Source organism: Enhydra lutris, unplaced genomic scaffold, assembly GCF_002288905.1.
Source record: "Enhydra lutris kenyoni isolate GAN:26980312 unplaced genomic scaffold, ASM228890v2 scaffoldscaffold23, whole genome shotgun sequence".
Classification (NCBI taxonomy): domain Eukaryota; kingdom Metazoa; phylum Chordata; class Mammalia; order Carnivora; family Mustelidae; genus Enhydra; species Enhydra lutris.
This window is the reverse complement of record NW_019154107.1, coordinates 28121005-28134109: the sequence shown is the minus strand read 5'-3', so window position 1 is coordinate 28134109 and position 13105 is coordinate 28121005. Positions and strand designations below refer to the sequence as shown.

The window sequence follows — 13105 nt, the reverse complement described above, 5'->3', positions numbered from 1 at the left end:
CCAGTCAGCAGTTCCCTGCATTTCATCCTCCTCACCCAGTGGTCAGTATTTTGGAGTACAAGGAATGTGCAATTACAGGGACTCGTGACATTTGAGGATGTGGCTGTGGATTTCACCCCGGAGGAGTGGCAGTACTTGAACCCTCCACAGAAGACTCTGTACCGAGAAGTGATGCTGGAGACGTACAGCAACCTGGTCTCTGTGGGTAAGAATGGCCTCCTCAGGTTATTTTGCTGCTCGTGACTATTGTGTCGGATAGAGGGCCTTTCCTTGCTCGCTCTGGAAAACTTGTAAGGTCTCTGAACTGCTTGAAACCTCGGACGTTGAGTTTCGGGGATCGAAGTTTCCTCACAGGGTGTTTGTGAACTCAAAACCCAGGTGGAATGGTGCAACTTGACCACTGGACCATTGTGTCAAGTGAGCGGGTCTCCCACGCTGCCCCAGACCCCACCGCCCTCTTTCTCAGAGGCTCTCTGAAGACCCAGGAGGTATCACTGTCATTTCTCATTAGCAGGACCGCAGGGGACCAAACCAGACCTCATCCTCAAGTTGGAGGTCAAAGAGCCATGCCTGGGAGAAACAAAAATCTCCTTCTGGAGCTTTCCAGGTGAGTGGGATCGACTCAAGATGACGGGGACAGGGGGTGCCAGCTTGTCAGCCAGGGGCAAGGACATCTGAAAGACCTTTCAGGAATGTCTGGAGAAGCGCTGTGACCCTTTATTCTTGTTGGACAGGGACATGAATGCCTCAGACATAGGACTGACACCACTCGCCCCTGTCCCACACCCACTAGACCACTCCCCTTAAGTTGGTGCTCACCCTAAAGTTTCTGCACAGCTTTTTCTCCCAGTGGCTAAGTGTCTTGTAAGTGCCGGTCCTGCCCCACGCCCTCTCCCAGTCTCACTTCTCACTGCCTTATCTGAAGCCAGGCCCCCCTGAGTCCCAGGCCTCGGCACTACTGTCCTGACTCCGGCCTGGGCTACCTGTTTCCATCCAGTCTAGATAGTCCTATCAGGTTGCTCTCCTAAAACATCTTGATTATCTTTGTTTAAAAATAGCTTTATTGAGAGAGAATTCCCAGACCACAAACTGCACTCTCTGATGGATACAGATGCAGCCGGTTTTTAGTATATTCGCCGAGGTAGGAAACCAGAGGTTTTTAGTATATTCGCCGAGGTAGGAAACCAGAGGTTTTTAGTATATTCGCCGAGGTAGGAAACCATCACCATTATCTAATTCTAGAACATTATCATCACCCCAGAAAGAAGCCCATACCCCTCATCAGTCAGTCTCTATTTCCTCCTTCCCCCATCCCCTGGCAACCACTTTCTGCCTCTATGCTTTTTCCTGTCTGGAGATTTCATGTAAATGGAACCATACAAAATGTGGCCTTTCGTGTCTGGTCTCTTTCACTCGGCATGGTTTCCAGGTTCCTCCACGGGGTAGCATGTATTAGGACTTCATTCCGTTTTATGGTGGGATGATCCTCTGTTGTCTGGCTTCCACCACTTATGTTCATTTATCTACGGATGGATATTTAGGCTGTTCCCACTTTTTGGCCATTAGAAAGCTGCTATGAACATTCATGTAGAATTTTTTATGGAGATGAATGTTTTCATTCCTTTTGAGTATGGACATAGGAGTGGGATTGTTAAACCACATGTTTAACATTTTGTGGAGCTGCCAAATGATTAATATCCTGTTTTCAAAAATTTTTACTGAGTGGTTTTATCACCCACAGAGGATTCTTGCCCGAATCATTTTATAAGATATTTGGAAGAAGGGGGAATTTTCTATCATTCCTTCTCCATTTATAAGTTGGCACTCTTCTCTTACCCTGTCCCTTTAATGAATGCATTTTAGTATCGGTATGGACTCAGAGTTTTATTTTTCAGGATGTTATAATGCACTAATGTCTTCTGTCATTACTCATTTTGATGTTCAAATTGTCCTCAGTTTGGCCAGTAGGAGTCCCTTCGGGCTGGCTCCTCCGTCTCTTAACATGACCCCATCCTTCTCTGAGCACTTTCTAGCACAGAAATATGTTCCAGGTTCACACTGTACTTGCCCTGTTTCAGACCTAGAATCAGCAGCTTCTCCAAGGATTTCTGATCCCTTTTAGTGGGGGATGGTATTGAGAAATGAGGATCCGGGGGCGGAGGGTTCTCACAACTCCTTGCGTTCTCGTTTCTCATAATGTACAAACGATTCCCAGCTATCTTCTCCCCCCTTTTAAGTAACTGTTTAATTTGTCTTTTAGTTTCCCACGGTCTGGACTTTGCTAAGTACCCTACTTAACATATTCCTCTGTCCCTTATTTTTTTCTTATAAATTGATGGTTAGATTTTGAAGTTTGACCAAATTCAGGGTTTTTTTTTTTTTCTTTAAGCAAGTTCACTTCCTGGCTGGCATGACATCCTCTCATCAGGAGGCATGTAATGCATGGTTGTCTGTTGTAGTTATGAGTTCTCGGTGGTCATTGCTTTTATCTGTTCATTAATGTTGCAAAATGGTGATATTCTGTCATGCCTTCTTTGTTGATTAGCTGGAATAGTTCTATAAAGAAGACTGATTGCCTTTCATCTGTTACTTATATTGTGTGTTCCTGGAGTTCCATTTCAGTTATATACGTTTTCCCATTTGTTTACCAGTTTTAAAAAATAATGAGTTGGTTTTATAGCATCTTCAAAAAGTGACTAATAGGTCTTTTTTTTAGATTTTAACAAAGATTTATTTATTTATTTATTTGACAGACAGAGAGAGAGAGAGAGAGAGAGAGAGATCACAAGTAGGCAGAGAGAGAGGGGGAAGCAGACTCCCCACTGAGCAGGGAGCCTGATGCGGGGCTCAATCCCAGGACCCTGAGATCATGACCTGAGCCGAAGGCAGAGGCTTAACCCACTGAGCCACCCAGGCGCCCCAATAGGTCTTTTTTAAAAAAAATAATCAATATTTCGTGTTTTAATCCATTGCCTTATCCTCATTATGAATCAGACTGCCTTATCTTTGGCCGGCAGAAACTTTGTGGTGTCACAGGATGTTCCAGGCTCATTTTATATAGTTCTCATCTCTGGCCTGGAATGAGCCATTTCTCCAAGGTACCCTGTTTTTTGTTTGTTTGTTTATTTGTTTTGGTTTTTTTTGGTTGGTTGGTTGGGTTTTTTTGGTGGTAAATAGTGTGTTTTTTTTTTAAAGATTTTATATATTGATTTGACAGGGAGAGATCACAAGGCAGAGAGGCAGGCAGAGAGAGAGGAGGAAGCAGGCTCCCTGCCAAGCAGAGAGCCCGATGTGGGACTCGATCCCAGGACCCTGAGATCATGACCCAAGCCGAAGGCAGAGGCTTAACCCACTGAGCCACCCAGGCGCCCCGTAAATAGTGTTTTGAGACCACAATTTGGATGCTAGTGAATTGCTTCTAGGCCTTTTAAAAATTGACGGGGATGCCCGGGTGGCTCAGTCATTAACTGTCTGCCTTCGGCTCAGGTCATGGTCCTGGAGTCCTGGGATGGAGCCCCACATTGGGCTCCCTGCTCAGTGGGGAGCCTGCTTCTCCTTTTTTGCCTGTGCTCTCTCACTCTCAATCTATCTCAGTTAAATAAAGTCTCTAAAAAAAAGTAAAAATAAAAATTGACAGAGCTAGGAACCATGTAAAAATGATTTTTTAAAAGATTTTATTTGAGAGGGACGCCTGGGTGGCTCAGTGGGTTAAGCCGCTGCCTTCGGCTCAGGTCATGATCTCAGGATCCTGGGATCGAGCCCCGCATCGGGCTCTCTGCTCAGCAGGGAGCGGTTTTTAGTATATTCGCCGAGGTAGGAAACCAGAGGTTTTTAGTATATTCGCCGAGGTAGGAAACCAGAGGTTTTTAGTATATTCGCCGAGGTAGGAAACCATCACCATTATCTAATTCTAGAACATTATCATCACCCCAGAAAGAAGCCCATACCCCTCATCAGTCAGTCTCTATTTCCTCCTTCCCCCATCCCCTGGCAACCACTTTCTGCCTCTATGCTTTTTCCTGTCTGGAGATTTCATGTAAATGGAACCATACAAAATGTGGCCTTTCGTGTCTGGTCTCTTTCACTCGGCATGGTTTCCAGGTTCCTCCACGGGGTAGCATGTATTAGGACTTCATTCCGTTTTATGGTGGGATGATCCTCTGTTGTCTGGCTTCCACCACTTATGTTCATTTATCTACGGATGGATATTTAGGCTGTTCCCACTTTTTGGCCATTAGAAAGCTGCTATGAACATTCATGTAGAATTTTTTATGGAGATGAATGTTTTCATTCCTTTTGAGTATGGACATAGGAGTGGGATTGTTAAACCACATGTTTAACATTTTGTGGAGCTGCCAAATGATTAATATCCTGTTTTCAAAAATTTTTACTGAGTGGTTTTATCACCCACAGAGGATTCTTGCCCGAATCATTTTATAAGATATTTGGAAGAAGGGGGAATTTTCTATCATTCCTTCTCCATTTATAAGTTGGCACTCTTCTCTTACCCTGTCCCTTTAATGAATGCATTTTAGTATCGGTATGGACTCAGAGTTTTATTTTTCAGGATGTTATAATGCACTAATGTCTTCTGTCATTACTCATTTTGATGTTCAAATTGTCCTCAGTTTGGCCAGTAGGAGTCCCTTCGGGCTGGCTCCTCCGTCTCTTAACATGACCCCATCCTTCTCTGAGCACTTTCTAGCACAGAAATATGTTCCAGGTTCACACTGTACTTGCCCTGTTTCAGACCTAGAATCAGCAGCTTCTCCAAGGATTTCTGATCCCTTTTAGTGGGGGATGGTATTGAGAAATGAGGATCCGGGGGCGGAGGGTTCTCACAACTCCTTGCGTTCTCGTTTCTCATAATGTACAAACGATTCCCAGCTATCTTCTCCCCCCTTTTAAGTAACTGTTTAATTTGTCTTTTAGTTTCCCACGGTCTGGACTTTGCTAAGTACCCTACTTAACATATTCCTCTGTCCCTTATTTTTTTTCTTATAAATTGATGGTTAGATTTTGAAGTTTGACCAAATTCAGGGTTTTTTTTTTTTTCTTTAAGCAAGTTCACTTCCTGGCTGGCATGACATCCTCTCATCAGGAGGCATGTAATGCATGGTTGTCTGTTGTAGTTATGAGTTCTCGGTGGTCATTGCTTTTATCTGTTCATTAATGTTGCAAAATGGTGATATTCTGTCATGCCTTCTTTGTTGATTAGCTGGAATAGTTCTATAAAGAAGACTGATTGCCTTTCATCTGTTACTTATATTGTGTGTTCCTGGAGTTCCATTTCAGTTATATACGTTTTCCCATTTGTTTACCAGTTTTAAAAAATAATGAGTTGGTTTTATAGCATCTTCAAAAAGTGACTAATAGGTCTTTTTTTTAGATTTTAACAAAGATTTATTTATTTATTTATTTGACAGACAGAGAGAGAGAGAGAGAGAGAGAGAGATCACAAGTAGGCAGAGAGAGAGGGGGAAGCAGACTCCCCACTGAGCAGGGAGCCTGATGCGGGGCTCAATCCCAGGACCCTGAGATCATGACCTGAGCCGAAGGCAGAGGCTTAACCCACTGAGCCACCCAGGCGCCCCAATAGGTCTTTTTTAAAAAAAATAATCAATATTTCGTGTTTTAATCCATTGCCTTATCCTCATTATGAATCAGACTGCCTTATCTTTGGCCGGCAGAAACTTTGTGGTGTCACAGGATGTTCCAGGCTCATTTTATATAGTTCTCATCTCTGGCCTGGAATGAGCCATTTCTCCAAGGTACCCTGTTTTTTGTTTGTTTGTTTATTTGTTTTGGTTTTTTTTGGTTGGTTGGTTGGGTTTTTTTGGTGGTAAATAGTGTGTTTTTTTTTTAAAGATTTTATATATTGATTTGACAGGGAGAGATCACAAGGCAGAGAGGCAGGCAGAGAGAGAGGAGGAAGCAGGCTCCCTGCCAAGCAGAGAGCCCGATGTGGGACTCGATCCCAGGACCCTGAGATCATGACCCAAGCCGAAGGCAGAGGCTTAACCCACTGAGCCACCCAGGCGCCCCGTAAATAGTGTTTTGAGACCACAATTTGGATGCTAGTGAATTGCTTCTAGGCCTTTTAAAAATTGACGGGGATGCCCGGGTGGCTCAGTCATTAACTGTCTGCCTTCGGCTCAGGTCATGGTCCTGGAGTCCTGGGATGGAGCCCCACATTGGGCTCCCTGCTCAGTGGGGAGCCTGCTTCTCCTTTTTTGCCTGTGCTCTCTCACTCTCAATCTATCTCAGTTAAATAAAGTCTCTAAAAAAAAGTAAAAATAAAAATTGACAGAGCTAGGAACCATGTAAAAATGATTTTTTAAAAGATTTTATTTGAGAGGGACGCCTGGGTGGCTCAGTGGGTTAAGCCGCTGCCTTCGGCTCAGGTCATGATCTCAGGATCCTGGGATCGAGCCCCGCATCGGGCTCTCTGCTCAGCAGGGAGCCTGCTTCCTCCTCTCTCTCTGCCTGCCTCTCTGCCTGCTTGTGATCTCTCTCTGTCAAATAAATAAAATCTTAAAAAAAAAAAAAAAAAGATTTTATTTGAGAGAGAGCATGGGTGAGAGAGAGAGCAGGAGCTGGCGGGGGGCAAGTAGACTCCCCGCTGAGCAGGGAAGCCCAATGCAGGGCTTTACCCCCAGGCAGACGCCCAACTGACCGAGCCATCCAGGTGCCCGGTAAAAAAAGTTTTTGTAAGAGAAAATACATCATGTATTCAAATTGATACTTCTCCTTCATTTAAAAAGATTGGTATTTCCAAATCAAATTCTGGGGTTAAACGTTTCTGTTAATCTTACATCTGATGGTAATGTAGTTAGTATTCTTCTGAGACTGCTGTTGATAATGGTGTGAATCAACTGAGGTAATCACGTTGGTGCCGTTGAGAACCAAGACTTTCCAGCGATGGTGGTTTGGAAATACAGATGAGGTTATATTATTATTACGGGATCCTTTTAAATCCAGTTTTGCTTTAGGAATGTATAAAATACTGACTTGGTTCCAAAGTCAAATCTAGAAAAGAAGGTATATTTAAGGAAGTTCAGCTTCTTTCCTTGCATTTCTTTCTCTCCCTTCCTTCTGTAGGTAACCATTTATTAAAATGTAAAGGTGTATTCTTCCCTTGTTTACCTGGTGAGCCTATTTAAGTATGTATTTATAGATTTCTTTCCTTAGAAATATGGTAGCCTACTATACAGTTTTCTTCACCTTTTTTCACTTAGTGGTCAAGAGCATGTGAAATGTGTTGAGTTATTTCTTTTCAGAGTAGTGCTGTGGCTCTGAGTCAGCATAGCTGCTGTTGTAGTAGCAGCATTGGTTGTGACACTTGGTGGAGCTTGGGTGGCCCCATCAGATGTATTTTGCAAAAACAACTTCTATGAGTCTGATATTCATGCCTAAGAATGAGTTTTTTGCTAATGATATTAAGGATGTCATAGGAACATGGTCCATTTTCAAATTCAGTATTACTATTGTAAATGTTATCACTGTTAAGTCTGAGTGGTAGTCTGAATAGTTTTTTATACTCTTTCATCTTTTCTGTCCATTTTTCATACAAAATTTTAGGAAAAGGTGAAAAGTCAACTACAGAAATGATTAAGCTTTGGTAGATGCAGAAAGTATTTACCATATTTTATTGACTTCAAGATCCAATTGATTTTAATACATAGGCACTAAGAAAAGTTTCCACCACTTAATTGGTGACATGCCATTGATAATAAGGTACACCTGGGTTTAGAAATGTGTTAAAATGTGAAATAATGTGCATCTTGTAGGTGATGAAATATGGTATATTTAAGCCTAAGCTTTGGAACTTTAACTTTCTAAATGAGTGGGACAGATAGCTACTTTAGAAAAAAACAAAAATTAGTTATACAGGAAGATCAGAATAAGCTTCTTTGAAAAGACAGAATTGCTTCTTGAAAGTTATCTAGATTTTGTTTTTTTTAAGATTTTATTTATTTGACAGAGATCACAAATAGGCAGAGAGAGAGAGGAGGAAGCAGGCTCCCTGTGGAGCAGAGAGCCCGATGCGGGGCTCGATCCCAGGATCCTGAGATCATGACCTGAGCCGAAGGCAGAGGCTTTAACCCACTGAGCCACCCAGGCAACCTGAAAGTTATCTAGATTTTGAATATAGCAAAATATGGGAGACTAGGCTATGTGGATGATAGAAAATGAGGAAGGGTTTGGTATTGATAGAGTCATCATTTTTAGTGAAAATAGTGTGGACAGGAGAAGGTGGGGTTGAACTGTGAACGTAAGCTCGGATGAGTCCAGATTGGGGAAAGATCTTTGAGTTTTTCTTCGTTTTTGTAAGGTTAATTATTCTGCATCTTTCTCTGATTGACTAAGAATGTGGATTCAGGATTGCCTAAGATTTGAGTCCACTAACCACACTGTTGCATTTCTACGTAGAAATTGTATAAGTCCTGGACACTTAAGAATTCATATGATAAATAAAGATAAAGGTTGATAAGGTCCCCAGAGTTGACAGGAATCAGAGATGATGTAAAAGTAGAAATAAGACAGACTGAGATGTCAGGGCAAGATTGTTCTTGGTAACAAAAAGCCTAGCAGGTGGGAGTTTAGTAAAAGAACGGGATTTGATGGTCAGGATCTTCTCTAGAACTCAGATAAAATGAGATAATAGTATCAGCTTTCATATGGTAGGGCACTTTTAAAGAAGGTTCATTATATAATATTAAGTTACAAAAATGGTTTATTGTACTTCCTTCTAGAAGCAGTCTGTCAAATTGGTGAACAGATTGAGAGACAGCACCAGGATGACCAAGATAGGTATCTGTTGATGCAAGTTGGATTCCCTGACAAGAAAACAATTATCACCAAGACTGGCCATGACTATAATGAATTTGGAAACGCATTTCATCTGAATACAAACCTTGTTGCTTCAATCCAAAGGTCCCATAAATATGAGCCATTTGGAAATAATATGGTAGATAGTTTAGACTTATTTACCAGAAGCTCTGTAGGAAAGAAATATGATAGTGGATGTGCAAAGTTATTTTTCCATACGGAGTATGAGAAAACAACTCCTGGAGTAAAGCCCCATGGATATAAAGAGTGTGGGAAGGCCCACAGGCGGAAGAAAGGGCTCAGTCTACAAGAGAGAATTAAAAATGGAGAGAAACCCTTCGAATGCACCGCGTGTAGGAAAACCTTCAGCAAGAAGTCACACCTCATTGTACATTGGAGAACTCATACCGGAGAGAAACCCTTCGGATGTACTGAATGTGGAAAAGCCTTTAGCCAAAAATCTCAGCTCATTATACACTTGAGAAGTCATACAGGAGAGCGACCTTTTGAGTGCCCAGAATGTGGAAAAGCCTTCAGAGAAAAGTCAACCGTCATCATACATTACAGGACTCACACAGGAGAGAAACCTTATGAGTGTAATGAATGTGGAAAAGCCTTCACTCAGAAGTCAAACCTTATTGTCCATCAGAAAACGCACACGGGCGAGAAAACTTATGAATGCACTAAATGTGGGGAATCTTTCATACAGAAGCTTGATCTAATTATACATCACAGTACTCATACAGGAAAGAAACCCCATGAATGTAATGAGTGTAAGAAAACTTTCAGTGATAAATCAACTCTTGTTATACATCAAAGAACTCATACAGGGGAGAAACCTCATAAATGTGCTGAATGTGGGAAGTCTTTCAATGAGAAGTCAACCCTCATTGTGCATCAGCGAACTCATACAGGAGAGAAACCCTATGAATGTGATGTGTGCGGGAAAACCTTCACCCAAAAATCCAACCTTGGTGTACATCAGCGAACTCATTCAGGAGAGAAGCCTTTTGAATGTAATGAATGTGAGAAAGCATTCTCTCAGAAATCCTATCTCATGCTCCACCAGAGGGGTCACACAGGAGAGAAGCCCTATGAATGCAGTGAATGTGAAAAGGCATTTTCCCAGAAATCATACCTCATTATACATCAAAGAACCCATACAGAAGAAAAACCCTATAAGTGTAATGAATGTGGCAAAGCCTTCAGAGAAAAGTCCAAGCTCATTATACATCAGAGAATTCACACAGGAGAGAAACCCTATGAATGTCCCGTATGTTGGAAAGCTTTCAGCCAAAAGTCCCAGCTCATAATACATCAGCGAACACACACAGGAGAGAAACCCTACGCGTGTTCTGAGTGTGGCAAAGCCTTCAGAGAAAAATCCACATTCACTGTACACCAGAGAACTCATACGGGAGAGAAACCCTATAAGTGTGCAGAATGTGGGAAGGCTTTTACCCAAAAATCAAACCTGATTGTACATCAGAGAACACACACAGGAAAGAAAGCCCACGCGAAGGGCCATAGCCGGAAGTCAAAGCTCATCACACATTAACGAGTAGATCCAAGGTGCCTGTTAAGGTTCACCGAGGGAAAGTTTTGTCTCATTAACGTTTTAAAGGTACGTTCTGATTTCTGGTTTAAATATGGGGAGTAAAAGGCTCTTTTCATCTCAGTCTTCACCCAGACACTACAAGGAGCAAAAGAGGAAGTGTAATCTCTGTATCTGCCACAAGGAGGAGATAGCGGAAACCCTGCCAAGAGTGCAGCTGGAGGCAGAGGGGACCACGCGCCAGTGCAGGAGATCTCAAAGCAAACACTCAAGGCTGCACACGTGGGGCTGCACTGGTGAGGACTCACCAGTTGAGGTTCAGGATATCCCCCAAGTGCAAGGCCAACTACATCCACCACGGTAACAGAGGGCATTGATAGGTGGGAGTTAGGATGTCTCCTAGACCCATTTGGGGTCTGAGGAGAGGCTGGCAGAGGCCTTGACAAGAAATCACTCAGACAAGCCATATTTGTAGAAAGTAGTCTGCAGTCATGAGAGGAGCCCTTGACAGGGGCTGGGGCAGGAGAAGGGGGTGTTCCTTGTGAAGAGCCCTACAGCCGCCCCGGTTTACGGACTCTGGAGAAGTCAAACCGAAAAGAAATACCAAATGGGAGGGGGGGAACAATTTTAAGAAAAACTCTTACCTGCCTAGAATGTGGCCCCTGTTTCTTACCCTACATGAACCTCTGGGGAACAGCAAACCAGGCAAAACTCTTACTCAAATAATGATTCCAAAGTAATGAAAACCACAAAGGCAATGGCTTTTGGGCCTACAGTTCCACTTCTAGGAATGTATATACTCATGTACGTACGAAATGATGACCACAAAGAGATCTTCACAGGCGCACTGTGAAAACAAAAGGTTGGAAGCTGTCTAGATGACAGGGGTCTAGATCCCGAAATCATGGTATGTTCATACAGCAAACCTCCTAGGTAGACAAAATGAAAAAAAAAATTGTGTGTGTGCGTGTGTGTGTGTGTATATATATGTAGAAATATATAAAAATTTATATATATACATATATATAAAGAGAACTTGGACATCATCTGTGTAGTGATGTGGGACGATCTCCGACATGATTAGGTACAAAAAGCAAGATGCAGGATCATGAATATAATATGCTACCATTCGCGCATAAAAACAAATTGTAAGTACGTAATTGAGCATATATGCATCAACTCTCTCTGGGAAGATACATGAGAAGCTGCGAACCCTGATTACCTCTGGGAAAGGGCAGGGGAAGTGGGTGGCTGGGGGAATGGAATTGGGAGGGAGACACCTCTATGTCCTTTCATAACTTTTGAAAATTGTGCTCTGTGGCTGTACTACCTTTTCAATAAATAAAACCTTTTAAAACGAATATTTTGTTCCATTGCTGTGATAATGAAGTTAGATTCTAGATACAGGATTTCCTAACATTTGAGACATGGATGTTCAATATGGAGTTTAATGTTTTGAGTGAATAGTAAACAGAATAATCTGTCAGAACAACAGGTAGCCAGCCGGTTCGAAAGGCACACGGGCCTCACTTTCCTGAGTGTGCCAAGTGCGGTGGTTCTTAGGTCAGCTGGGACAACATCACATAAACCTGAAATCATGGAGACTGGAAAACATTTTCTAATTTAGTGTGCTCCATGACCTCTGAAAATACCCTGTATTAAAGCCCATCACTGTCCTTACATATTTTAACAAAATGATGTACATTGCTTCATTTTGTGTTTGTGCGTGTGTATTTTTATCGTGAGAGAAAGAAAAGCGTGAGTACCCAGGCAAGTTGGGCAGCTCGCGTCCTGGGTCACACGACTGCTGGTGACCTATCGAGAGCTGTGGTCTGAACGGACATAGCCGAAGACCAGGTTGCAGCATGTCTGCGCCAGAGGGAGAGGTCCCACTCTGTGACTGTGTTTGTGGCCTCAGGATGCTGTGGTTTTTCACTGGGGCTCGATCTCTGGTGGGACAGGGGAACCCAAGCTGTGTAAATCCAGGGCAGGGGAAGGGTTTTGATTTAACCAGACAGGTGAGTGAGCCAGACCTCTGAGACCCTGCCTGTCTCCTGCCGGGCCTTGTTTTTTCCCTAAAGTATCCTGTAAGAAAACGAGGCGTGGGTTTGCTTTTTTGGAGCTACATAAGTCAGACGTGTCCCGTTTAGTGTCCTCCCAGGGAGGAGGAAGCTTGGGGAAGAAACATGGGGCTGACAGCCTTACTTCTGGGGCCGTCTGCTGAGAGGATGCCCAGAGGCACCAGAAAGGAAGCATTTCCTCTTCCCGCTGCTAGGGAATATTCCTGGGGTTTCAGGCCTGTCAAAGGTCTGAAGGGCGGTGTGGACAGGGGTCAGGTCTTGCTGTTTCAGGTTGATCGTGGACACCAGCTTCCTGGGACACAGATGGCTGTCTGATGGGCCCTGTGTGTGAGTGGAAGTCAGTGAGGCATGGACCATGGGGGAGAAAAGGGGAGGTGAACAGCAGGATATGGACGGATGGACCGGAATCGGGAAAATAGATGAAGGTAATGAAGGGCCAAGTGGGGGGGGGGGGCATGGGGGAATGAGAGGGCAGAAAGAGGGCGAGCTGGGAAGAGTAGGCAAAAAATGTGGTAAATAGCCAGCGGGGAAGGTGCTGGAGAAGAAAGAGTAGAGTAGAAGGGAATGTGAGTAATGGCTCGGAAAGTGAGAGTGAGTAGTCAGAGTGAATGGGCTGGGCGCGGATGTTGGCAGTGTG

The 13105-nt window shown here is 43.3% G+C and overlaps 1 protein-coding gene across 2 annotated transcripts in view; it reads left to right on the top strand.

Annotated features, from left to right (window-relative positions):
- LOC111150579 (zinc finger protein 182) overlaps positions 1-11348 on the top strand; it is a 49885-nt gene extending 38537 nt beyond the window's left edge. Inside the window, exons 10-12 of one of the 2 annotated variants that reach the window (XM_022508078.1) lie at positions 79-205; positions 515-607; positions 8760-11348. In XM_022508078.1, coding sequence (XP_022363786.1) covers positions 79-205; positions 515-607; positions 8760-10390 — 1851 coding nt within the window. In that variant the 3' untranslated portion in view covers positions 10391-11348. Of the gene's footprint in view, positions 1-78; positions 206-511; positions 608-8756 lie in introns of both variants that reach the window. The other variant, XM_022508077.1, reaches the window with a different exon arrangement.
- The last annotated feature ends 1757 nt before the right edge of the window (positions 11349-13105 follow it).